The following is a 27,830-nucleotide window of genomic DNA, read 5'->3' on the forward strand; positions in this document are numbered from 1 at the left end:
TTCATAGACTAGGTATAAGAAGGGAAACAATATTTAAGTTGCAAGATACATATATATTGTAAAAAATAGTTTCGAACGCGAAATACATCACTTTTCCATACATCAATAATTCATACCCTACCATAATCATGATGAAAAAATGGCATTTTTGGTAATTTTTTGATAAATAACGAAAGGACAATAACCAAAAGAATATGACCAATAAATCTACCAATACACAGCTTTAGGCATAATTCAACTGCAAACATCAATAACCTAACAAAATTAAAGTAACTTAACAGAGATGGACAAATTTAAAACTTTTTGCCTCAATCTGGTAAATGGAAGTGGTGCATTAAACTTGGTTTCACAAACTCAATAAATCATAACATAACAATAACTGGAATAACTCAACTTCAGACCTGAATAATTTCTTTGTTTTACTTCACTGATATAATTGCCTACAAAGTGAATTTCATTGTTAGAGATCTAATTAAAACTAATATATACAAAATTAAACTATGTTTCCTAGTCACATGTGATGAACATTATAAAAAAATCAGAACTTGTACCTGCAAAATATTTCAAAACAAATATCACACATTTTTCTTCAATAAATAACATCACATTCTGCAAAACACACAAATGACTGACTAGAGAACAGTTAAATAAAATCAAACAAACGAGTTGATGACCTTAACTAAGGTTAGGGTATATTGACAAAACAAAGTTATTTTTATTCCTTCTGAAACACACTATAGAAACTTGAAATAAACATGAAGAATGCAGGTACAAATCTAAGATAAAGTAATTTTTGTCAACAAAATCTCAAATTCAAACAAGAAAGCCAATTATAAGTAACCTGATTTTACCTCACAATTTGTTTTAATTTTGTTTTTATACTAAATCCACTAAGTTTACAATTTAAATGAAAAACTATTTTGGATAATTCTCAGAGCTGGAGAAAAAACACAATTTTATATTTCCTTTTTCTTTGGTGAAATAATAACATTTTTCAGATTGTCACTTAAAAATGAACAAACAAAGATTTTGATGAAATTATTATGAAAGATATAAAAAAATAAGAAATGGCGGCATAACTTTTCACCTTTCACATGATTAGGACACTCAGAAAGAAACATTTTTTAAATAATCAAAACAATTCAGTCATTCACAAAAATCACCTATGAAGATAAACAATTTAAAATTAATAATTGCTTGTTTTACTGAACTTGCTATGTGAAGAATTAGCTTCCTTCATTGAAACTTATGAACACACAATATATCATAATGAAATCTTCCAGCTCTGAGTGTAATATAAAAAAAATTAAGAAGCTTTTGCGCAAGTGAAATTATTTTGAGGTTGCCAGTACCTGTTTGTGAGGATGAGGTAAGTGGCAGATAGCCTCTGTCACGCCTTTTCAGTCTGCATTTCATAAGATCTACCATCACCGTACATACTCAAAGCTGCAATACACTGATTAGGCATTATCTGAAATGAAAACAGAAGTGATAATATGAACTGGTTGCGAAGCAGTTCGAAATTGATTTGGCGCCATTGGCTGCTGGTCAAACCACCAACAATGACATAAAAAACTTGGCAAGTTGACTTGGGTGTCACACCAATAGGTGGTTCCGCTTATGTTTTGCTTGCGTTTACGCAGCTATTTTTATCAAGTACGTTCTTGGTTTTTTCTCATTTTGTCTTCAATCGAGGACCGCCTGCCCGGTACTGACGAAAGGTTAATGCAGTCAAGTTGCTGGAAAATAATTCCATGAAAATCAAAAAATAAATAGATAAGTAGTCTTTGATAATTCCCATATTGATGTCAATTTAAGAGCCACCGGTATACAGCTGTTTCAGCCTATTGGGCATCGTCAGTACCGAGCAGGCGGTCCTCGATTGAAGACAAAATGGGAAAAACCAAGAAAGTACTTCATGAAAATAGCTGCGTAAACGCAAGCGAAACATAAGTGGGACCACCTATCGGTGTGACACCCAAGTCAACTTGCTACCGCAGTTGTCGGTTGATTGGTCAAACCACCAACACTGACATAAAAAACTTGACAAGTTGACTTGGATGTCACACCAATAGGTGGTTCCCCTTATGTTTCGCTTGCGTTTACGCAGCTATTTTTATCAAGTACTTTCTTGTTTTTTTCTCATTTTGTCTTCAATCGAGAACCGCCTGCCCGGTACTGACGATGCCCAATAGGCTGAAACAGCTGTATACCGGTGGCTCCTAAATTGAAATCAATATGGGAATTATCAAAGAGTACTTATCTATATGTGTGTTAAATCTAAAGTTCTCATGAAAGTTATTCGGGTTTCCGGAAACCAGTTCAACATAGTCCTATCCGTGAGAACTTTAGATTTAACATGTTCATACCTTTACGGGAAGAAGAGGTAAATTAAGAAGAACTCAGGTAAAAAAAAGCAACAATAACAGTTAAATAGTAGGGAATAGAGCGTTTGAGGACATTCTACTACTGAACACGTAACAAACACCATTGTACCAGTATAGTAGGGATCGGTTCAAGTAGGGTCAACCGACTTTCCGAACACGTAACAGCACACCTAGATAATGACAAATGAGATTTTGTCGAAACGTTGGTGAGATTAAGAGGATGAAATGTTCAGTTTGAGTAGAGCCTTGAAGATGATAGCACGACCAGCTGCCGAAACCGCTCGCATATAGAAGTTAAAGAGCTTCAAATCCTTTTTGTGACATATGCAATATATATATATATATATATATATATATATATATATATATATATATATATATATATAAAATTAAATAGATAAGTACTTTTTGATCATTCCCATATTGATTTCAATTTAAGAGCCACCGGTAGACAGCTGTTTCAGCCTATTGGACATCGTCAGTACCGGGCAGGCGGTCCTCGATTGAAGACAAAATAGGAAAAACCAAGAAAGTACTTGATAAAAATAGCTGCGTAAACGCAAGCGAAACATAAGTGGAACCACCTATTGGTGTGACACCCAAGTCAACTATTGAACAAAATTCCTACAAACGTTGTTTCTAGAAATGATACATATAAATAAAGAATTAAAATCCATGAATAAAAAACTGACTTAAATAATCTCAGTCAAATTTATACTTATTTATTTAAATTAGATAATGATAGTCGAAGAAGAAATAGTAATGCTGATTCATCCAGTATTTAACTGACTGATTGTAAAACAAATTATTTTTATGTTATCAACAAATAATTGTCATTTATTGATTCATGTCAAAATTAACTTTCAAATTATTTTTCGTTCGATTTGCAGCTAATTTTTAATATTAATCTCATGTTGAGTAACTTATATCTGTAACGTTTTATACATATATTTTTACAATTATCTTTTCAGTTGTCCTGAAGAAGGAAATAAACATTTCCGAAAGCTTGACAAACTAGCAAAAAAGTTTTCATCCTTGACCTTGACTGCAACCTCAAGATATTATTTATCTAATTAATTCATAGATTCAGTCATTAAATATCCTACTTTTATATATATATATATATATATATATATATATATATATATATATATATATATACATATATATATATACATATATATATATATATATATATATATATATATATATATATATATATATATATATATATATATATATATATATCCAACTATCAATAGAGCTTCCGTACATTTACAATTTTCTATCAATCGGGCGTCCGGTTTCAATGAGGCGTCCATATATGGACGCCGAATTGTTTCACCATGCCAGGCAGTTCAGAGGTTCCCTATCTTCCATCTGACAAAATTTCAGATGGGCGCCTATTTATCAATTTCATTGTCAAAATTATATGTATTGGCGTATATTCTAGTTGAGTCTTTTTTATTTTGGTGGCGCTCGGGAGGTACGCGTATACTTGTGCCGTATATTTTTCATACATGTGAGCGATTATGAGGCGTCCATATAACTGACAACAATGCAATAGTTTTTGCGAGAGGGAAGTCTCAATGATTTGTTAGAAATATCGTTGATTTGGTATGTTTGTAGGTCGGCGCCGGTTTCATACACAGGGTGACAATTTGAAAACTTACAAGGTCTATCTCTGAGCAACCAAATAAAATATAAGAAATCGCTGAAAACAACTTTCATAATACAAAGGGAGAAACAAATGATGTGATGACTAACTTGTTTTTTCTCTCACACCCTTGCCCCCAGCCACCACAACTTCATATTTTTGAAAGGCAACCACCTACTTGTGATACATTATCTGAAAGCTCTTAAGATATGCTCTTCAATGGTACTCTTCAAAGCTACATTCGATGCAGTAAGTTTTGGTTCATCAAATAAAAGAATTCATTCAGAATAAATTTTATTTTCTATTATTAATTTAGTAAATTTTGAAAAACATGATTTTTACCATCGTAGCATTAATATTAAGACTTGAATATTTTACGCCTCTTCTATTTTTTTTTATTCGTCTCGATAATAGATAGGGATAGATAGGGAAGGAGAGTGGCACCTTGTTTTAGAGGTCTTTCGAATACCTTTACTACTCTGTCAACAGAAAATTTTTGTGACGATTAGTTTTCGAGATAATTTGAAGTTTTAAAGGTATTTGCATTGAGTTCAACTCTTTTTAAAATAAATCAAATTGTTTTTAAGGTGCAAGTTACGTTCAGAACTCTCATAAAAAAAATAAATTTTTGCTTTTTATGACAACCTGCTAATACGTGTCCATTTGATGTCGAATTATTTGTTTATTACGAGGAGATTTCTCCGGGGATGGGGTTGGTTACCACCATTACATTTTAGGTAAATTGAGTGGCACCTACTTATGAAGGTTGAATTGCCTCTTCAAGAAGTTGTTAATAAGAATCACCGGTTGAATTTCCATCAATGAAAAATGAACCTATAATATGATTGCCTAATATTCCGGCCCAGATATTCAACTTTTGGGGATGTTGGGTATGTATTTCTGCGTATTGTCTTGGGTTTTCATCCGACCAATAACGGCAATTGTAACGGTTCACGCAACCATTTGAATAAAATGAGCTTTCGTCCGAATAACAGATGTTATAAAGCAGTTCGGAATTTTGCATTAATATTTCACTCATGCCCTCACAAAACTCCTGTCTTCGGTCAAAATCATCCTCATTGAGTTCACGAACAAGTTTAATTTTGTAAGGATGGTATTTGTGGTTTTTAAGGATTCTCCATGCGATCATATGGCTTATTCCTGCCATTGCGGATAAACCTCTGGTACTTAACCTGGGATTGGCGATGACTTGACCAAACACTACAATCGCATTATCGTCATTCACTACCCTTCTCTGAACATCACTTTTTTCATTTAAAACCGAACCTGTCTCCCTGAATTTTGTGACCAAATCCAGAACGTGATTTCTGCTTAGGTGTTTACCAGGTTTTTGCTCGTTAAATAAAATTGATGTTTTATTAGCATTTTGGTCGTTGCCAAAAAATGAAGCAATAACTGAAACCCTTTCGGCAGTAGTGAAAGAAATGTTTAAACAAATAACAATACACGACCCGTTTCAACAAAACAATCGAACGTTGTTATTTAACAAAAAATTGATAAGAAGAACTGCTTAAAATTTTTTTTATTTAGGCATACAAGTTACCGAGTGGTCTGTCTAATGTATTATCAACATGGCAATTTTAACTTCAAATTATCTCGAAAACTAATCGTTACAAAAATTTTCTTTTAACAGAGTTGTGAAGGTATTCGAAAGACCTTTAAAACAAGGTGCCACTCGACCTACTTTCCCCATCTAAATAAAGGTCGTCGGACGCACCTTTCTGAGGGGGTGCGTACTACAAAAAATCTGATTAGTCTGAAAGGTGTCCCCCTTCAATTAGAAATCGACGTGTCCGAGCTTTTTTGAAAATCTTACTTTTTATATTCAAAAACGGCTCTGTTAGGTTTTCGTTGTTACACACTGTATATAGAAGAAAATGTAAATGGCGAAATGTATGATCACATGCTAGAAAGATCTATCGAACCTCGGATAGTTCATGAATTAGAGAATCACAGAGACATACACGGCAATTTATCTTTGAAAGAAAATGTATTACATTTTCAACAGAATGGGGAACCTTATTATTTTGTAGTTCCAGTTATTCAATGGTTAGATAATAATTATGCTGATCAATGTATTGGAAGAAGAGATTCTACTGAATGGCCTCTCACATCCCTGGACCTATCTCCTCTAGATTTTTTCCTCTGGGCCACTTACTTAAAATAGGTTGTTTTAAAGACGACGCAATCTGATTCAATAAAGCCACTGAAGGAAAGAATAATCCAAGAATGCTGAGCTATTTTCAGAGAAACATTTGCCAATGTTTCGGAATGACTTTCGGAAATGAAAATTGCGAAAGTTATAAACAATTTAGTGAAAAATAAAAAATGGGTCCAGTTTTTTGGAAATATCTCAAAAACTAATTGGAATTTTCAAAATCGAAAAAAAAAATTCGAAAAGAGGAAGAAATTTCCTATCGAAAAGTCCTGACTACCGGAACTGTAGGACCAATATTTATAATTTTCCCGGAGCTCTGAAATAGAGCTCTAAATCGGGTGTTTAGCCGCGTGTAGGCCGTGCGTGTTTAGGTTAATTTTACAAAAAAAATATTATAGCATATAAAATATATAAATTGAGGAATGAAAAAATTCAGTCATATACTCAAAAGATAAATTAACAGTAATCTGTCGGTAAAAAATTTTTAATGCAATTATTAGATTTATTATGCTATTGTTAATTAACAATTTTTTATCACTCGATTATCATTATTGCAAGTGTGATATTTTTCAAACTAAAAGTGTGGAATTTTTTTCCTTCCATAGAGTTATGATTATAACGGTTAGGAATTGATTTACTTCCAAAATATTGAAAAATTATTATTTTTCAGTTATTTATTAACCATTTACTGCATTTTTGAATTAAAAAGTTTATTAAATAATCGAAGAACAATTTTTTTTTGATTATTATTATTAGTATATTTTTTTTTCAAATCAGAAGCTACATAAAAATATTTTTTTCATCACCTATTGTTTAAAAATTTGTTATAAACAAATGCGTTTATAACATATTTGAATTTATTTTGGATCCTAATCTTTAATAAAAATTATGATTAAAAAAAAATAGCGTTTCTTGAAAAATTGTGTGCAATGCAAAAAACCGCATTTGTTAATTTACAATTTTTTTACCACTAATTGTCAATATTTCAAAAAAAAAATTTGTAAAAAATTAGAATAATTCGAATGAATAATTTTATAAAAAAAATCAAACTTCAGCTGAATATATTCTTTTATTAATGGAGAAAAAATGAGTCTAGCGATTTTTCATTGTATCTCCATTAGTTTAATGAATATAATAATTTAAATGATGAAAAAATAGATTGATTATAGAGCGCCAAAATTTATAAAATTCGATAAAAAATTAAAAAAATTAAAAAAAAATACAGGGTTGTTTTTCATTCATTAATTGCAACAAGAACAAAAATGAAATGAAAAAATTCATTTGTTTATTACAAATTGTTTATTTATAAAACAATGAAAAATTTCAAAAATTTTAATTTTTTTTTGTTCCAAATAATTGAAAACATTTAAAAACATTTAAAAAAAAATTGTCAACTAGTGGTGAAAATAAAAATATTAACAATAGCGTAATAAATCGAATAATTGCAATAAACATTTTCACCGACAGATTATTGTTAATTTAGCATTTGAGTATCTGCCTGAATTCTTTCATTCCTTGATTTATAAATTTTATATGCCAAAATTTTTTTTTGTAAAAACGGCCCAAACAGGCACGGTTCACGGCGGCCAAACATCCGATTACGATCTCATTTTCAGGGCTTCGGGAAAATTATAAATATTGGTCATACAGTTCCGGGAGTTAAGACTTTATTATAGAAAATTTCTTCCTATTTTCGAATTTGAAAATCTCAATTAGTTTTGAAATAACTAAACCCGTTTTTTATTTTTCACTAAATTGTTTATAACTTTTGCTATTTTCATTTCCGAAAGTTGTCCGTTCCCAAAAACTTTCTAGACGCTATTCCGAATCGAATGACACCTCAACCATAATTTTCGGAGACTGCTGAAGAAGAAAAAAGCACTTCTTGATCAGACTAGTCAAGTTCGAACATAGCTGAACAATCTTACAACAGCTACAGATTGGGGATGAGAAAAAATTGAGACTCTCTTTTTGTCCATGAAAACACCAGAATCATTGGCAGCTTTAGAATTACTGAAACTAGTTCATTGTAGTTACATAGTATCTAACTGCAGTGAAACTTAAAGCAGTAGAAAAGCAGTGATGAAGTGCATCTGTTGACAACTGTTGGGATGATGACAATTTCAACTTCGAGTACGGCATGATTGTTGATCAACAAAATAATAACCATCCAGTATATCGAAAACTGATTCAGGCAGTCTACGGATCAAACTCAGATAATAACTCTGACGGTTAAGAATGCGTTAATAATAAATTGTTTTGGTAATAAATGATAAAATTAATTATGAAAAATGTTTCTGTCAATTTGTAGAGAAATGTCAATTATGATTTTCAAAATAGAAAACATTCTCCGAATAATCATTTGAACATTCGAGATATATAAAAAAACGTTCATAAACAATTAAAAATCGTATTTTTTTCTGAATATCATATTATGAAGATAAAAATTTTTTGAATTCCCATACGGTCATACACAATTTATAAACAAATTGCGCTAAAACAGTTTGTTCAACTTACCGAATGTCTTTATTTGATACAGAAACAGGATATAATGATAAATATATAGAAAAATTAAAACAATATGTTATGTTACTAAAAAAAATCATAATGAACAAAATATAATGTTTTTGAACTTTTATAATGTGATCTTGTGGAGCACATTGATAAAAAGAGATTCACGTTCATTACAAGACCAAACACGACTATGATACGATATTTCATCATGGAATCCTAGTGCCTATCTTCCGGCTCCATCATCAGATCAGCTCCAGAGTACCTACCATATTGTCATCAAAATCACATAAAACTGCCAATTTTCATAACGCTACGATCTTTAAAAGATGGTTAAATTAGTTTTCTTAGATTTGACTACATAGTTACATACATACATACAGGTCGACCTAATAAAAGCGTATTAAAAACGAAAAACTCTAGAAAAAATTAAAAAATATTTAGGTCAGTCCTTAAAGAAATATTGAAAAATGCATGACTCGAAAAATCGTATACCATACACGGAAATGAATCTTGACAGGTCTTGATGCCTTCTAGATGGCTATCCTGTGTAGTGTGTATCAGCCAAATGGAATAAATATGACACTGAGTAAATATGACTGTGCTCAACAAAACACTCAGGCACGTCCAATTTTCAACAACCAAATTTTTCAATGCTCAATAACTCAGTTAACGGGAACAACAACTCGACCACGAACTCGGGCTTTGCAACCGTTACCACATCGCCTCTGATAATGTATACCGCAGTAGTAGACGAAACGTCAGGCATAAAAACCTGCAAACCACGCAAACGCTGAAAACAGATTTTACACTGTCATCTACGGCCGTGAATATTTACATTCTTTGGTAATTCATATTATTTATCCTATCGTCTGTCATTTTGGCGTCTTCAACTAGTTTGAATACTTTGAATTCTTGCTGTTTTCTAATGGAAATATACAATGAACTTTTTGTAATTAAAGTTGAACTTTCAATAATCACACCATGCATGTGTCGGTTTCACTTCTCCTATCATTATATTCGGCTCGCTTAAATATCATACAGTGTTAAAATGGAAATATGCCAACCAAGACAAAAATTATCGAATGATATTGAAAATTTCGTTATGGAATAAACTTTTCATATCAGTCAATATCACTTGGTACCTATGTAAAAATGAAATACATACCGGCTACCTGAAATCCATACGCAATTTGTCGTTGGCACAACGCTTGTTGAAAAACAGATGTGAAGAAATTAAAACCCACTTGCTGCCTACATTTAATGCGGTAAATATTGGCAACGTTGTAAGGATTCCCAATAATCTATTTCATGTATGAAAATATACTTATTGGACTCCCTATTATCAATCAGATGTCTGATGATGGTGTATACTGAGGAGTTCTTATGAATGTTTGACGGACGGACGCTCTACTATCGAATCAATAGTGAACTCAATTTTTTATGGTGGTAAAAATGTCATGCCAGCCTACAGAAATCAGTTTTCTAGTACTTACCATGAAATATATTCGGTAAATTCTTCAAATTATGATGGACGCCCTATCAGCGCATTCAATGTATGGATGCCATATTGATATCGGGATGTATATATATATATATATATATATATATATATATATATATATATATATATATATACAGGGTGTCCCTGGACTTCCTCTTTTCCTCTCGGGAATGTATAGATGGGGTCAAAATATCACCAGTACTTCATATAACTTTTTTTCCTAAAAGTCTTCGTTACCAAGTTATGGGCCCTCGAAGTTACAAAATGAAAAATGTTTTTCTTTGATAACTTTTCAAGTGAATATTCAAAATGATCCAAATTTTGGTAATTGACTAAACAAATGAATTCCGTCGATGAGCTTTCATGCAGGAGTCAGTTGTTTTGCTACAAAGTCAGGAACGGACTACCCCCGATGGTCCACACCCCAAAACTTTTAAATGACAGATATTTTTCAATATTTTTCAACAAAATGAGGTTACTTGGACAATTTTATGAATAAAAGTACTCGTGTGGAAAGTCGATCGGAGCAACGAGTCTTGATAAAAATGTAGTTCTACTCGACGACATCAAACCCGCTCGTCCACCATTATTTGAAATGAATAATTATCAAAGCAGAAATAATAATGATAACGTTATTTATTATATATATATATATATATATATATATATATATATATTTTATATATATATATATATATATATATATATATATATATATATATATATATATATATATATATATATATATATATTTTTATTTTACATTTGATTTCCCTTTGAAGAGGGCTTTATAACAATATGCATGAGTATATATCTATCGGTTCAGGTGATGATGAACTAAAAAGATTTTAATTTAAAGTGAAAGGGGTATATTTTTATGGGAGAATAATTTGTGGGAAAAAAAGGTTTTGGCTTCCTACCCCTCCATCTTTATACAAAACAATGTGCAATTCAATTTTTGAAAAGATTATTTTTCTCTTGAGTATTAAAGTAACGTTATTTTATTTATAAGATTACACGTTGTAATTTATAGCGTCACGACCGGAACTCCTCAAGGCGGAGTACTAGGACATTAATCTTCCTTCTGTATATAAATGATTTACCTCACACAAGTACGAGTATTTATCTATGCAGACGGCACCACTATTGTTGTAAAAGCAAGAACTATAGAAGAATTGAACAATGAAGTTGAATTAATTGTAAGGGAATTTTCAACTGGTGTAAGGTAAACCATCTTGTAATCAATGGAAAACGAACATTCTTTCACGAGTCCTAATAAATCGCCTATTATTCTAGAATTCAATATTAATAATTACGAATCGTCAACTTCATAAGTAATCAAATTCCTTGAAATAGTGCTGGAATTCAGATTGAACTTCGGCCCCATATAGATTATTTATGTAAGAAATTGAGAAATCTATATTTCACATTGATCACCTTGAAAAATTATTTTCGCAGAAGCTGTATGATCTGTCAATATATATTAAGCTTTATTATACAGCAGAACCAGTTGTAGTATTACTGGCAAAATCTTCAACCTGTGTTACTCAGAAAGCTCTAGAAATAGTTTTAAAGAAATTGGAATCTTGACTTGCACAGGCATCACTTTAAGAATCTAAGGATTTTAACTTTCCCGTCATTGGTTATTTTCGAGTTCTGTTTGTATTTATATTAAAATTATAGCGAATTTGCTAAAATTAGTTCTTTTCATAGATTCGACACATGTTACAAAATGACATTCATATTCCACTCAGTGATATACAATTACATTATAACTCATGTAGAGCTATAGCTACTTAACTGTTTAATTTACTACCGAAAGAGATAAATGTTTTGAAGCATTTTACAGTTTCAAAATACATTTGAAAGAATTTCTGGTGACCAAATGTTTTTATTCCATGAATGAATTTTTCCTAAACTGATTTTTAATCAATGTCGATTATCTTGCTCCAGTTTATTTGTTTGTTTGTTAAGACCTAGTGTTAACTATTTTTATTCTGCTTTTAATTTGCCTTTTTAGACGAACCCTATACAATTGTCAGTTGTCAAATGGAGAATAAATTGCATTTCATTAGTTCAGATTCCATTGTCTAATATAATATAAATTGATTTGAAATCCCTGAAAGAATCTGTAAAAAATTAAAAAGATTAGCTGAAAAATAACAATTATATTAAGCAAAAAAAAATTGAAATTACAATGAAATAAAATACAAGCAACAACCAAAAAATCAAAACATTGAACTATTAACACCAGATAAAACTTAAAAAAATTATTAAGAAACGAAAAATTAAAAATTAATGGTTCCAAACCAAGTTACTTCACGACGTTTTGATTATTAGTATCCAGAATCGTCTTCGGGTGATAACTGGACTTATTCCTCCGAGATCTGACTATTTATAGGTCATTCGAGTGCTTTCACCTATCCCCTCTTCCCTCTCTCCGCTTCATAGGTTTTAGCGGGAGCTTACCGTTTGGCGGGAGTCGGTCGTGTTCCTCTTGAGTAGATGTTTCCATATGTTGCGTATCTCTTCGCTAGCTTGGCTAAATGCGTTGTTGGACAACATGTATGCGGCTTCTTTGAATTTTCTCCTAAACCAGTGTTCCTCCTTGTGGACGATTTCAGCTTGAACCCACTTGATGTTGATGAGTCCAAACATGCTCTGCTATTCCTGATTTGCTAGTTTCTCCTCGCTGTGTGTGTTTCTTGTGCTCGGCAATGCGAACCGATTTCACCGATGTATGATTCTCCGCATTCGCAGGGTATCCGGTAAATGCAATTCTTAGAATCGCAGTCCGCGTTTGGTGGCCTGGTTTTCGTGAGACTGCTACGCATAGTGTTCCCAGATCTGAAGCAGGTTCTGATTATATACTTGAACCCAATTCTTCTTATCCTTTCCGACAATGCTCTGATGTAGGGAAGTACAAGTACTGGTTGTGGCGGCTTCTCTTCCTTGTGAGGCTCTTGCTGTCTTCTAGCTAAAGTCTGTTCCACCATAACTTGGGAGTAACTCCAAAGTTGTTAACGCCTAAAAAGTCAGTAGCCGTACGCCTATGGCACTTTATACCTGCCATGCTCCCCAGTACTTCAAGGATCATATATACGAGTGAGAAAACGAGAGAAGATCACAGAAATCTGATAGAAAGTTAATTATATGTTTCTCTAAAAACCACCCAATCTGCAGTCCACACATATTACTTAACAAGTCTTTGATTAAATTGAATAAGTTCAAAGTAGACTCAAAATCAAAGAAAACTTTTGAAACAACCTAATAATTTCCACATCTTACCTCGAACACAATATCCTGGTATCCATAACACAGTGTACTTCCGAATGGATTGGTTGTATTTGTAGAACTAGCTCTGTTCAAAACGACAGGACTTTCACGTGGTGTCAACTTCTTACACACATCATCCCACCTACTGAATGCGGTTATTGTGGTATCATCTAAGCAAAGTTCGAATTCGCATCGCATATACATATTGAAATTATAATGACCTGGATAGTTGGTGTGTATGACAATTTTTTTAGATAGATGGGACTGAGCATCAAAAAGTATATCCTGGAAAAATATAAGAAATGAATTGAAATATATATTGTGTATAAGATTTTGTGATATTTTTGTAAAACTAATTCTGTTAAATAATCATCATTTTCAAAACGACAATTGTCAAACAATGAACAAAATTACAAATATATCAACTTACCAATCCCAAGGTGAAGTAATTGAAAAAATAGTCACTTCTATTAGAAGATATTTTACGATGAGAGTTAGGACTGTGTATTCTCATTTTATCTTCACTTTTATAGAATACTTTAGATGGGGCCCCCAATACTGTAGCCACATCTTGAGCAGACTGACCCAGAAGAACTTGCCTCTCAAACTGTACTTTTATTGAATCTACTGCCCTACCATTGGTTCCTTTAAAATAAAACAAACATGAAAATTTGTGAATCATAACTTCACAAAGAGAACCACAAATAAATCAAAATAATGCTATAAATTAAATAACACATACCTGCCATTAGTTTTAACTTCAACCCTTTAGTGTAGTTGTCTCCTCTCAATACTTCTGCCTTTTGTAGGTACAGCTGCCCATGGTAGCAAGTAAGTGGTAATTCTGGAGCAGTGGCAAGATCTAAACTGGATCCACAGTAGATGGCCATTCGACTAACTAAAGGAGAACTGCCTAAATTGAACTGAAGAGAAGCCATATTGTGGGTACTTCCTGAAACAGTATCATATGTACAAAAGAAAACAAGTAGGGAAAGTTGATCTGCACAGTAAAGAAAGAGAGAATAATATAATTACTAATAACACTCATTGCAAGCCTAAAATGATTAGGAGTAGAACTCTGTAAATGTCAGGATCAGTAAATATACCGGCGACGAGTATAAATTTTGTCTAGGGTTGATTTGAGTGACATATACTGCTCGCCAGGGATTATGAAATCAACAAGTTTTGCGAAAAATAGTATTGGGCTAAAATGCCAACAGAGTTTTACTATTAGAACTTCAATTTGATACAAAAGTCCAAATTGGAACCAAATATAAAATACTTCTGAAAAAAAGAAATAAATGAATGAATAAGCCTTAGAAAGCTGAGAAAACCGGGCGACTACCGGTGTTAAAAAATTTGGAAGGTTCAAGTTACTATAAGATTGAAAATGTTTTTCTCGAGTATTAATCTTAATTTGAGATATCGTGAGTTGTAGTTAAGGTCATAATCATTTATATTTTAACAAATTAATCATATTTATACTGTAGAATTTTAAACTCATTATTGTCCGAACCTCTGACATTCACCAAGAAACATTGTCAATTATGTTAAAAAAAAAATTATTTTAAATAAAATCGTTTTTATAAGAATTCTGAAAGGAAAGAGCCATTTTGAGTTATTACTTCATATTGGTATAGTGGTAACTGTTATGCGAATGTTTTGGTTGGTTTCCGGGTTTTGAAGTGGTCTTTGGTAACAATCTTCAAACATTTCAACTGCAACTGCGGCAGTCTCCGTGAAGCTCTCATTTCTACCATATCATTTATGGTGCTGATTTTTCTCTAACATTCTGTAATAGCGGGTCTGCACGTACTTCCCGCGCGGTTTGGGTAACTTGGCTTCGTTTGGGCGCTTTTCAAAGCTGTGTGCCAGATTTTTCATTGATATGTTCTCTCTTCCATTCTGTTGGTGTTTGTGTATTTCTATGGCTTCCAAATACATTCGTGTTGAAAAATGATTCGACGTTGCTAACCTCTCGGTATTTTCGAAAATGATCTTGTGTTCCCCGTCGAAAAGTGCATGTTCAGGACTGCAGACTTCTCGGTCTCTCCCAATCGGCTGATCTCAGATACTCCGATATTTTCTTCGTTGGTTTGAAGACGGTGTTAATTTTCTCCTTCTTTAGATTTTCCCGATTCGGTTGGTGACACCTTCAATGTATGGCAGATAGTCACTGCCTTGGGGTGGCTTTCCACTGGTGTTCTCCTTCTTTTCCCTTGGACGCGTAACGCGGATTATGTATTTTCTGTCGTAGCCGTTCGCTTGTAACACAGTTCTTAGGTATTTTATTTCGTCGACGTACCTTCCTTCACATTCTCAAAGCTCTGTTCACGTGTTGATGACGGTTCGTTTCTGTTTTGGATGATGGTTGGATCCATTAGGTATTGATCTGTGTGTGTTTTCTTCCTGTACACCTTATGGCCTAGTTCATTACCTTCCTTGATGAGTAGGACATCAAGGAATGGGATTTGGAGGTTTTCTTCTAATTCCATGGTGAATTGGATTTTTGGATGAAAGCTATTCAGATAATGTAGGAAGTTCTGAAGTTCTTATTTTCCATGGCCCCACACAACGAACGTGTCACCTACATAACTCAACCAGTGCTTCGGTAGTTTTTCTGAAGTTTGAATGGCTCTTTCTGAATAGTTTTCATCAAAAAATCCAATTCACCATAGAATTACAAGAGAACCTCCAAATCCCATTTCTTGAGGTTTTAGTCATCAAGGAAGGTAATCAACTAGGCCGTAAGGTGTACAGGAAGAAAACACACACAGATAGAGAATGATGAGATATGTGAAGAAAGGTATGTCGACGACGAAATAAAACACCTAACATCTGTGTTACAAGCGAACGTTTACGACAAAAAAGACATAATCCACGCTATGCGTCCAAGGAAGAGGAACACTAGTGAATTGCAACCCCAAGAAACTGTGAAACTGTCTATCTGCCATACATAGAAGATGTCACCAACCGAATTTTGAAAATTCTAATGTGGGGAAAATTAACAGCATATTCAAACCAACAAAAAAAATATCGGAGTATCTGAGATCAGCAAAAGACAGCAGAGATCCAATCAAATCAGCGGGAGTTTACAAGATTTCTTGTAACCATGGTAAAGTCTATATCGGTTAGACGAAAAAGAGTATTGGTACCTGTCTAGTCGAGCACAAGCGGAGTTGCCGATTGGCACAGACCGAGAAGTCTGCAGTCGCTGAACATGCACCGTCCTACGGGGAACAAGATCCTTTTCGAAAATACAGAGAGGTTAGTAACGTCGAATTATTATTCAATAAGAATGTATTTAGTAGCCATAGAAATACACAAACACCAAGAGAACTTCAACAGAAAGAAAGATGAATTAACAATTCATTAAAAGGCAAAGCGGTAGAAGAGTATTTTCTGGCGCTAACAGAATTGTTCAAGCAGTTATTTTTGTTTTGAACATATGTAATTTTGTACAATTTCTACGATACCATTCTACAATACCTTTTACAGTAATAAAATATGTTTCAAATGATGCATTAGAGTCAGTTTAGTTCTTTTAAGTCACTGATGTCCATTTCAATTGTTTTTGCTTTAAAGTAAGTTTTTTTGTCAAAATCCAAATATCTGGATATTTTATTATCCGGGCTTTGGTTCCTGATGATTTAAATAATTTGTTTTAATATATTAAAAAAATGTTGAATAGTCTAGTGATCCAAATGACTTATTTCTAGAAAGGTTTGTTGGGTAACAGGATCAAATTATCTTAGAAAAACAATTGTTTTCTTGTCAATGTGTCGAATTTACTAATTTCAACATGGAAAAACTCCTTTTCGGCGAGTGATTTTATTACTATTTTATTGTGGCACCTCACAACGTTGAAAAATTACAACAGAAAGTTTGTGATAGTTATGTTTTATAACATTCATTGTTACAGATCCCCGAGAAAAAATTTAATTAAACTTGAAACGTTGGCAAGAAAATAATTGTTTTTGTGAGATAATTTCATTCTGTTACCCAACAAACTTTTCTAGAATTAAAAAGAATGTTTGTAAACTCCACTTTCAAATTCCTTACATCTTTATATTGGTATCATCATGCACATGACAAACTATATATCTGATACAGTATTATATTGTTGGTATTGATACTGAAATATTTTTAGATTATTTTCAAAACCAGCTAAACCAAAAGATTCTGAAAAGAATTACAGTAAATGAATAACTGAATGATATGCCCTTCCACTTTTTGTGATACTCACCACAAGAAATTTTTTGCTCAACGGGAAAGTAAAAGCTGACTCCTCTGAAGTTGAGCATGAAAATTTGTTTTTCAGTATCATAAATTCCGGGATGAGTTGCTCCAAAGGAATGTTCAATTTGTTCAAGGGATGGTAAAATTTCAGGCGAATTGAATTCTAGGCCACTGTAAATAAATTTAATCATCAATCAACATATTTCCTTATTCATCATGTATATACCCTCCACCATCATCTACATGAGTTCAAATATAAATAGTCCCACAATGAATAATGAAGAATGTTACAAACTATCCGCTGTCACCCATGTTATGTTTATTTGTAGGTTTTCGTCAGTAAATATGTTCATTTAAATTCAACAAATTTATACAGTAACAGCAATTACAACTGAACACTATTATCGGACTTTTTTCAGTGCCGATGTCTTCACTTCTTAACTACTCCAAGCTATAATTCAAACCAAATGCTCTCGTGTTTTCTCTGAACATCTCAAGACTATTCGACGACTTCTCAAGATTTTTTGACAACTTCATTTGGCTTTGTAGTTCATTCGGTTCCCTTGTTAGATTTGGTGTAAATAATTCGCACATATTTTGTTTACATTTTGTATCATTTTGGTACATATTCCTTACCAGCGTCCGCCCCGGCTCTGCAAGGGTGCAATGCTGATATTAAGTATAAATTCACCCACCGGAAATTTAAGGGCATGGAGAAACAGTGACAAAAAATATTTTGTTTTAGGAACGCGCCTTTTTTCCTCGCGGCTGGCGCCTCTTATGGAATATTAAAAAATCGTTTCTTATTACACATCTACAACATAAAACGAACCTACATACACAATTTCAGCCTCCGAAAATATACTGGTATGAAGAAACAGTGATGAAAGGGTAACTTTATTTTATGAACACGCATTTCAATATTGAACGAAAGCCATTTTTTGTGGAGGAAAATCAGTTTTTAATCGACTATTATAATTTTAATATTTTTCAGATAGTGGAATGTGAAAATAACCAAAAAAGGTCGTTAAAAATATCAGTTCATTTCTGAACAGCCCTAGATAATCTGTGCTAGCTTACGTTTCATTATTCAATCTCAAACACGACACACTCTAAACAAAATGAAAATATGTGACTAACTATGTGGCATTGGGAGTTGATAGTGTCATGTTGCACCTATTATTTTTTACTCAAAACAAAACCCATTTAGCGCAATCTATGAATTCCATTTTATAGACTATATTTTCATATTAGATATAATCACTGAGGATACACTACAAAAACACACTTTTGTCTATTTTCCACGATATTTCTTTATTGTTGACTAATTTTAGCTATTCCACCATTTTCAAAACTAGTTTCGCATTCAGTGAACATGAATTTCACAAAATAAACAAGTCGTCAATCAAAGAAGTTAGATATAATCCTTGTTTTTTATTAGTGTCAATGGTATCCACTACTATGGTCATTAGTCATGTGTTCTGGGTAGTCTATATATCAAACTCCTCAAGTCTAGGGAGCAGAATCCCCCTTCAACTAAATAAATTATCGAGAGAAAAATATCTGCTTGAAGGGGGATTCGGCCACCCATTTTTGTGAATCAGGCAGACTACCACTGCACCAAATCTAATCCTTATTAGTGTTCAGTTTGAATTTGACATATCACTAGTGATTTGAACTTCTAATATATGATACCAACATTGAGAAACATGTATGAGTTTTAAAAGTTAAGTCAAGGATGACGCAAAAAAATTTTGTTGAATATATTGAATATTCATACAAAATCTACCTATTGCCACTGCTGTTACTCGACTCCAGAGAGCAAAGAAGCTCCACTGAACATCTGAACTGTAGGTGAGCATGTTATCAAAACTGTCACCTCTCTAATGAAAAGAACTGAAATGGAAAACTGGATATTGCTTATGAAACTTCTTGACTTACTACTACAAGTATTATGACCAATTGCGTTACACTTTGGGAAGTTAGATATATCGAGGTTTTTGAAAGAATAGAATTGTATAATTTGAAAAGAGTATTTCTTCCTGATAATACCCTAGAATAATACGTCAGATTAGAAACTGGAAGTTCCAAAATATCTTACAATTTTCAAATAGTCAGTCAAACCTTTGTTAGAAAACTATACAGTTTTGAGAAATAATAAATTATCTACCTAAGTAGCCTATCTCCAAACCTCTATAGCGAAGATTTCAAGATTAACAGAAGACAACAGATACTGCAATTTTGTTATTAATTTAAGAGATTATGACTCCAAGTGTTTCCTGCTCAGATTTGTCATTTCAGTATGTTTAAAATATATTTTTTTAACTTTTACAATAATTTGTTATTTCATAATATAGCTTTATTTAATCGTATGACTCGTTTGTCAAAATTTTAAAATGGAATAAAATGAACAAAAACTTCAACATATTATATTATTACCAGTAGTACTTACCAGTACTTCAGTTTTACTGCTTTCATGGAAATAATTTCAATCACCTTCAATCTTTGTGATACTGGGTCAAAATAAAGCCTAATTCCATCCTGAGGTAGATTGATAATAAGATCTGCTTCTAAAGGTTTCTGAAAACATATTAAGACAATAAAAATTACTTGAAAAAAGAAAAGAATCAATGTTCTCTATATAAAAAAAAACCCACATCTCCACCATTAAATACAAATATAAAATACAATCATTACATATTTCTGAATAGTCATTCTGAATATTCTGGAATTACACACATTTATAAAAATCATACAATTATTTATTCAACTACCTTTTACTGAGCAAATTTGTACTATTGGTCTATTTTAAAATACCATACGTATCACAGACAGCAGCATTGTAACTGATCTTTAATTTATCTGTAGCGTACATCTCTGGTTCTTTACTGGATCATTATTATATATTCCTGCAAATATTATTTCATTCCTGTTATTGTGAAAGAGCTGAACATGTAAAAACTGCGTAGATTGCAGGTATCATTAGTCTCTTTCGGTAGATAATATTCCCTAAACTTTTCCCTGTTTTCATTTTTATCTTCAAAATGAGGTATGCTGTTATGAAGAGCAATAATTGTAATTCATAAATGGGCACATACTTTCTGCTCTTTTTTTTTTTTTAGTAGGTTATTCAGAGCTCTTGAAGCGAGTCTTGTAGTACTGTAATTTAAAAACAATGTACATCACAGATCTTATAATAATAAGTTTATTGACAATTAAAATAACAAGATAATAACAAAAAACAAAATAAACTCTTCTTCCACCAATATCACTGATGGTTTCTAGATCTGGGATTCATGAACAGGGATAGTTCGAAAGTAGTGTACATTAGAATTGCTTCTTTTTATGAAAACCAGAAAAGGTAATATTCAAGTAACACTTTATTGTGAGATTTTCTCTGAACAGACTACAAAAAACGGTAAACTGTTTAGTGAAAATCTCACAATGAAGTGTTATTTGAATACCTCATGGATCTTAATCAAGTATCGGCCAATTTCATCACATACAGAAAAAATCTTATGCCTCAGAACAAACCATTTTGCTTCAACATATAACATTTTATAAACACTCTATGAATATGTTTACATATTAAAAATCAAGTATCATATATTATCGTAAATCCTGATCATCAATTTTAAAGAAAATGCTGCGTGCATGTTGAAGTCAGTAATAATGCACAAGGGTGCATTACTAAATGTGAAAGAGTTAAAGGTCATAAAAGATGAAAGCAAAACAAAGTTCACTACAACCATTTACTTTAGTATCATCAAGTAGAAATATGTTCTGGGTCCATTGTTATTCTTGACTTTTATCAATGACTTGCCTAAATTCATATCAGATTGTCACATAACTATGTACGCTGACGATACTACAATCACTGTTTCTGGAAAAAACGAGAATGAATTATTAATGAAAATTAATTTAGTTATTAATGAATTTAGTAGTTGGTGTCAACGTAACAAACTGATTTTAAATAAACCTAAGTCAGTGCTGATGGAAACATTTGTTAGGAAGGATTTCTGTTGTAATTTAGTCACTTTGAATGACATAAAAATATCAAAAGAAGTTAATTTTCTTGGAACTATTTTAGATGAGAATCTCACCTGGAGAAGTCACATACAAAAAGTGTGCAGTAAACTCAATTCAGCTTATTATTCGATCAAACAGTTAAAATATTGTTTAGATAGGTTTGGTCCGCCGGCTGACTGCCGGCGATATTAATATCAACCTGTTAACTCACGACCGGCGTTCTTAACTCCTTACAGATTTTATAAATTCGTTCGATCTTTATCAGCTTATAGAGAAGCCTACCCGAATAACTGCTCACTCTCAATCCCTTATTGACATCGTCCTTGTCTCTGATAAGGAAAGAATATTAGATGTGGATGTATATGATATTCAGGGAATTCCAGACCATCCCTCAGTGATGTGCAAAATTATTGCTTCTGTTTCTTCTAGAAGAGTTAAAATGGTTTCTTTTCGCGATTATCGTAACTTCGACTTCGATCTATTCTGTTTAGACGTTCTGAATATTCAGTGGGATCTCATCTATCAATTCGATTACGTGGATTGTATGGTCTCCTTCCTGAACGACAACATTCCTAATTTTTTCGAAAAACACGCCCCTTCTCAAACGAAGAGAGTAACTAAACCTTCAGCACCTTTGTTAACTTACAATATAAGAATGATGATTGCACTCAAAAACCGAGCTCTGAGTAAATACAAGAAATCTTTATCTTTCGCCGATTGGAATAGCTATAAGGACCTCAGAAATTATACATGTAGCGCGATACGACGTGAGAAGAAAGCATATCTGGACTTTGTTTTGAGAAATAAAAATTCCAAAGCAACTTGTAATACCTTAGGAACGCTAGATATCCTGAGGAACAAGAAAAAATCAGATATCCCTGATGAATTAAAAGACGTCAATCTCATTAACCAGCACTTCAATTCCATACCCCAACCTATCAGATCTGCTCACCAATTGTCCTTATCAAATCGATATGTTAATTCGGAAGAAACTGAAAACTCCTTTCACTTCACCTCAGTCACCTGTGAGATTGTGCGAATTTCCCTAAGACGCATCAAGAGCAACGCTTTGGGTTCTGACGGAATATCCCTCAAAATGATCAACCTCATTGACTCTTTTTTGATAAATCACTTCACCTTTCTCATTCATTTTATCGTTACCAATAGCCAATTTCCAAAATGTTGGAAGGATGGATTGGTTATTCCTCTGGCTAAGTGTAACTCACCTACTGTCCTTTCTGACCTAAGACCAATTACAATTCTACCGTATCTCTCTAAAGTAGTGGAATCGATTCAGAAAAATCAGATTAATGAATACGTCAATAAAAATCATATTATAACATCTGTACAATCAGGATTCAGACCTCAGCATAGTACCACCACGACTCTTCTGTCAATTACCGACGTTATTTTTCAAGCTGCAGATGAACAAAATTTGACCTGTTTAATACTTCTATATTACAGCAAGGCATTTGACACTCGAGATCATGAGATATTGTGTGACAAACTTGTCTACTTCGGTTTTTCTCGGAAAGCAGTGTCTCTCTTAGAAAACTATCTGAAGAATCGTACTCAAAGAGTTGTTGTGGATGAAGTTATTTCAGATGCTCTGCCGGTATTAAAGGAAGTGCCACAAGGATCTATCCTTGAGCCCTTGATTTTTAGCTTGTATATTTGTGACTTTTATCTGTCCGTGAAAAAATGCAATATACATCACCATGTAGATGACACGCAGTTATATATCTCTTTTTCGCCTGGCGGGTCTACATCTGCTCTGTCGCATATTAATAACGATCCCCAAGCCATCTTTGACATTTCTACTGCCCATAAGCTCGAACTCAATTCTGACAAATCCGCAATAATGATGTTTGGAGCTAAGAAGAACAGAGAGCTCACCAACTCTACCTTTCAAGTTCGCATCGAAAACGATATACTTCCCTCCGTGGACGAGATAAAAAATTTAGGATTGTGGTTTGATCTGGATCTTCGCTTTACTAAACATGTTAGCTATCTGAATCAATCTTCTTATAACGTTCTTAGACAGCTTTCTCCTAATTGTGATTTGCTCAACACAAACTTAAAACTTACACTATGCGAGTCTCTGATTATGTCAAAAATTTCCTATTTCGACAGTATTTATGGACCTGCTTTAAAACAATCGGATGATCTCCGACTACAGCGTATTCAGAATAGATGTCTACGTTTCTCGTTTGGTATTCGGAAATATGACCATATATCCCCAGCAATGCAAGAATCAGGATTGTTGAATGTTGAGAAACTTAGAACTCTACACCTTCTTACCAACACACATACAGTTTTGATAACTCGACAACCTGATTACTTACTGAAGAAGCTTAAAACATTCTCTACGATTAACAGCTTTACTACAAGGAACAGTTCAGTTGTAGTCATCCCCAAACACAAATCTTCCATCTTCACCCGCTGCTTCTCGTATAATGCACCCAAATATTATAATCAACTACCCTGCGAATTTCGATCATACACCATCGTGAAAGACTGAAGACTTATTTATATCATTAGCCTCTTGTCCCGACCTTGGCATTTCTTAAATGAATTTTCTAATGTAAAAGCAATAACTTAAATTTTTTGATATTGTTAACTCGACTTGTGTTCATATTATTTATTTATAGTTTCTCCCAGGTTGAGTTGAAAAATTGCCTTGCCTGATACTCCGCCTATTCACCATATACTGGAAGTTTTTTTCTTTGTTTTTGTTAATTTAAATTGTTCCTGTATACTGTTTTATTTTTGTCCATTCCATTTGTATTTTTATGGTGAATAAAGACGTATTATTATTATTATATAAATGTTTACTTTGCGAATGCATACTTCCACATCAGTTTCAACATAATAGCTTGGTGATGTGCGAAAGAATTTTCTAGAGTTTCCATCTCTCAGAAACCACTGATAAGATTGATATTCAACCTGAGGTACCAAGAAAGTTGTAGACACGTTTTCAAAAGAAAATGCTTGTTGACTGCACCCTCAATATATATAATGAAATGAATAATTTTTGTGAACGAACTTGAGCATTCACGGTCGTGATACTCGCCTCTGAGGGTCCCTTCGCATAAGAGTGGTCATTTAAAAAATCTCCATTATATTTTTATAACAGACTGCCACTTTCTATAAAGAGGTTGAATTCTTCAAATTTATTCAGTAAGAAAACTTATTAGTGGACAAATGTTACTACAGTCATAAGGAATATTTAGAGGATTCTTTCACAGAAGAATAAGATATATAATCGTTATCATTTTTCACTTGCTGTTTTGCTTTAGTTTCTGTGTTCTGACTGGCGATTTTATCGTTTTTTTATATATGTCTTTATATATATATATATATATATATATATATATATATATATGTGTGTGTATATTTATTTGACTACGGCAAGCAAAATTGCTACAATTTTTATTTATTTTTTTTATTAGTATTTTATATGTCTGTATGTACCTATACCTTTGTATATGCAAATATTAATTTTGATTTCATTATTTTATTCATAAGCGACGTACTATTCTTTGTTTTACCTAATTAATCATTGACCTATCATATATACGCTATGTATCACAAATGGTGAGTAAATATTATTATTATATTTAATCATACTTTTTTACTACATTTATCGAAAAAAATTGTTAAATATGAGATCATTTGATTGAAGAGATCAAAAGTATTATGCTAATAGTATGTACAACCATTGGAAATATTTTAGAAAAAAGTTATACTGATGTAGTTATCACTATAAAAAATACAAAGATAGGCCATATTTAATCACTCTACTTTAAAAATTCTGAAATTGATTTGAAACAAATTATTTGATCAAGAAAGATATCTTTTAATCTAAACCTGACTTAAAGTTATCTATGATAAAGCAGATTTCATCAAATCTGATGAAAGGATGAAAATTAATTGAAATGAAGTTGAAATGAAGTTGGCTACCCATGATGAATGGGTAGAATAAGAATATATGCTAATTCTTTAAGTTTACTTCCATTAGAGTGGGGTTTATTGGCAATCAATTCCCCTCTTGTTTCATTCAACTTGATGTACACTGTCTGATTTCAATGTGTTCTGACAATTTTAATCCTGTTAATTATCTATTTCTGATGTTTTCTTGATGTTCATTTTTACACACTTTTAGGAAACGTTAATATGAGTATTGTATAATTTCTAAGCTCTTTTTTTGATAGACAAATCTGAGGAAATATTTTTCATTGTTGAAAATAGTTTAAATTTATGCAGTAACTTACTGGGGTCAACTAAAACTTTAACTTTTTTGTCCATATGCTTATGTTTCCCTTGGGTGAAGAAAGGTACAATATTGAGATAAATGTTATCACAGACATAGCTGAAAGCAACTGGTTTTATTCAAATATTGTAGATAAGTTAATTAGGAATTGTAAATTTAGGGAGAATTTTCGTAAAACTTCGACTCTTCAAAAAGACATAAGTTCAAAGTATATTAATCTTCGGTATGAACCAAAACACACTAACGGATAAGATCATATTTCCAAAAAATTGAACGTGGAAGTAGCCTTCAAAACTTCTTGCTCATTTTGCAAAATCGAATTCTAACTAAGAAAGGGTAAGTTGGTGCAATATCTACCTTTATTATTGTGTAATTGAGTTATTAATTAATGTTAATCCTTTAAGTATAATTTAACATTTTTCCAAGAATACATAGCAACTCCAATTTTTCCTTTTTTGAGTTGTGATACTATTCTTGTTAGGATGGAAGAATGAACATAAAATTTTGAATTTATGCGTCAAAAGTATCTTGATATACATTTATACGAATTCAAGTACAAATTATATCGTATGTTTTTTCATTTTACCCTCAGATTTGCCAAAATCAATAGAAATCTAGACAGTACTTACAGTGTCGCTGTAAAAAACTTGGACACCTTTAATGATGCCGACTTGGGACTGAATGATAGAGACAGCTTGGGAAAAATGCATTCCTGAAAATAAGTTAATATTGAGAAAAACTAATTCATAAAAACTCATTTAGCTTTCTACTTTTCAAAATAAAGGGATACATTTAACAAATATCAATGAAAAGTCTTGCTCAGCAAAATGTGTATATAATAACAGGTGTTTTCTCATTCTGTGCACCAAACTTTCATATAGGTAAATTGAAAAAAATCATTCATAACCATGGTTCAAAAATTTGAATGATTCATTCAAACAATTAAAAATATTTTTTGGGAGGAAATTTTTTTGACTCTCTACTTCTCCATGAATAAACAAATATGGTGTAAGGAAAGAACAAAAAGATTTCTTCCCAAAAAACTAAATTCTTTTGAAAATATTCCATTTTTATTTGTATTCAAAAATATTTCTGATGAGGCAAAGGGAACCTACGTTTCCACCAGGGCACCTGGATCCATTTTGACATTTAAAGACTTTTTTCAACCATGTTCCTTTATTTATTTTATTACTTTGCTAACAGTTTTTCCATGAATTATATCTGCATCAATTCACTTTATGAATGCTTGGGGTAAGAACTGGGGAAGGAATATATCGATTTCTGTGATAACTTTATATCCAAAGGGGGACAAGTTGTTTTAATCAAACATTGGTAGCTTCCAATTATTTACAAAACAAAATGAAATGAATTTCAATAACACTCCCCTGACAACTACAATTTCAAATTAAAAATAAATCATGTTTATCAAAAAACCAATGACATTTTCTAAACCACCAAATATTCCATTGAAACGCAGTAAACTTGTATGATGTCAATCACTCACATTCAAATAGTGGATGTGCAAAAAAACAATGAAAACTGTTTTCTTTAAAAAACAATGACACTCACCCACAATGAATTCCCATTGTTCACAGCCGAGGGATCGTTCGGGTACCACCTCAAGTGTTAACATAATGTCTTTCACAATTAATCTTAGATAATCATAAAAAAATAACAACTTATTTTAATGGCGCTTCACTTTATTTTACGATTGATGCGTCCTTGCCTTTGTCCAAAATAAAACTCAGCTGTCGAGCTGTCAATAATGTCATTTA

General features: G+C 32.4%; 1 protein-coding gene across 2 annotated transcripts; it reads right to left on the reverse strand.

The window, feature by feature from the left end:
- Positions 1-32: 32 nt before the first annotated feature.
- LOC111505737 (PHAF1 protein CG7083) lies at positions 33-27,830 on the reverse strand. Of its 2 annotated transcripts, none has more exons than XM_023160595.2 (8): positions 27,625-27,830; positions 26,685-26,767; positions 20,206-20,333; positions 17,761-17,924; positions 14,257-14,466; positions 13,945-14,159; positions 13,527-13,799; positions 33-1,471 (listed from the first exon to the last, which is right to left on the reverse strand). In XM_023160595.2, the coding sequence occupies exons 1-8, from the start codon at positions 27,686-27,688 to the stop codon at positions 1,391-1,393; spliced, it is 1,218 nt and encodes a 405-aa protein (XP_023016363.2). In that variant the 5' UTR covers positions 27,689-27,830; the 3' UTR covers positions 33-1,390. The 2 variants fall into 2 exon arrangements, with proteins under 2 accessions (XP_023016363.2, XP_023016364.2); XM_023160596.2 differs by lacking the exon at positions 27,625-27,830 and adding an exon at positions 27,171-27,488.

Source organism: Leptinotarsa decemlineata, unplaced genomic scaffold (assembly GCF_025532065.1).
Source record: "Leptinotarsa decemlineata unplaced genomic scaffold, Ldec_3_MD MMD2_tig00026299_RagTag_RagTag, whole genome shotgun sequence".
Classification (NCBI taxonomy): domain Eukaryota; kingdom Metazoa; phylum Arthropoda; class Insecta; order Coleoptera; family Chrysomelidae; genus Leptinotarsa; species Leptinotarsa decemlineata.

What these genes read in the sequence shown, in the direction of transcription:
- LOC111505737 (XM_023160595.2), bottom strand. Translation starts at nt 27,688, where the DNA reads ATGTTAACACTTGAGGTGGTACCCGAACGATCCCTCGGCTGTGAACAA. An exon ending in TGAGCAAAAAATTTCTTGTG is followed by an intron (nt 14,467 to 17,760) that starts GTGAGTATCACA and finishes ATACTGTTTCAG; the next exon opens with GAAGTACCCACAATATGGCT. An exon ending in ATTACTTCACCTTGGGATTG is followed by an intron (nt 13,800 to 13,944) that starts GTAAGTTGATAT and finishes ATATTTTTCCAG; the next exon opens with GATATACTTTTTGATGCTCA.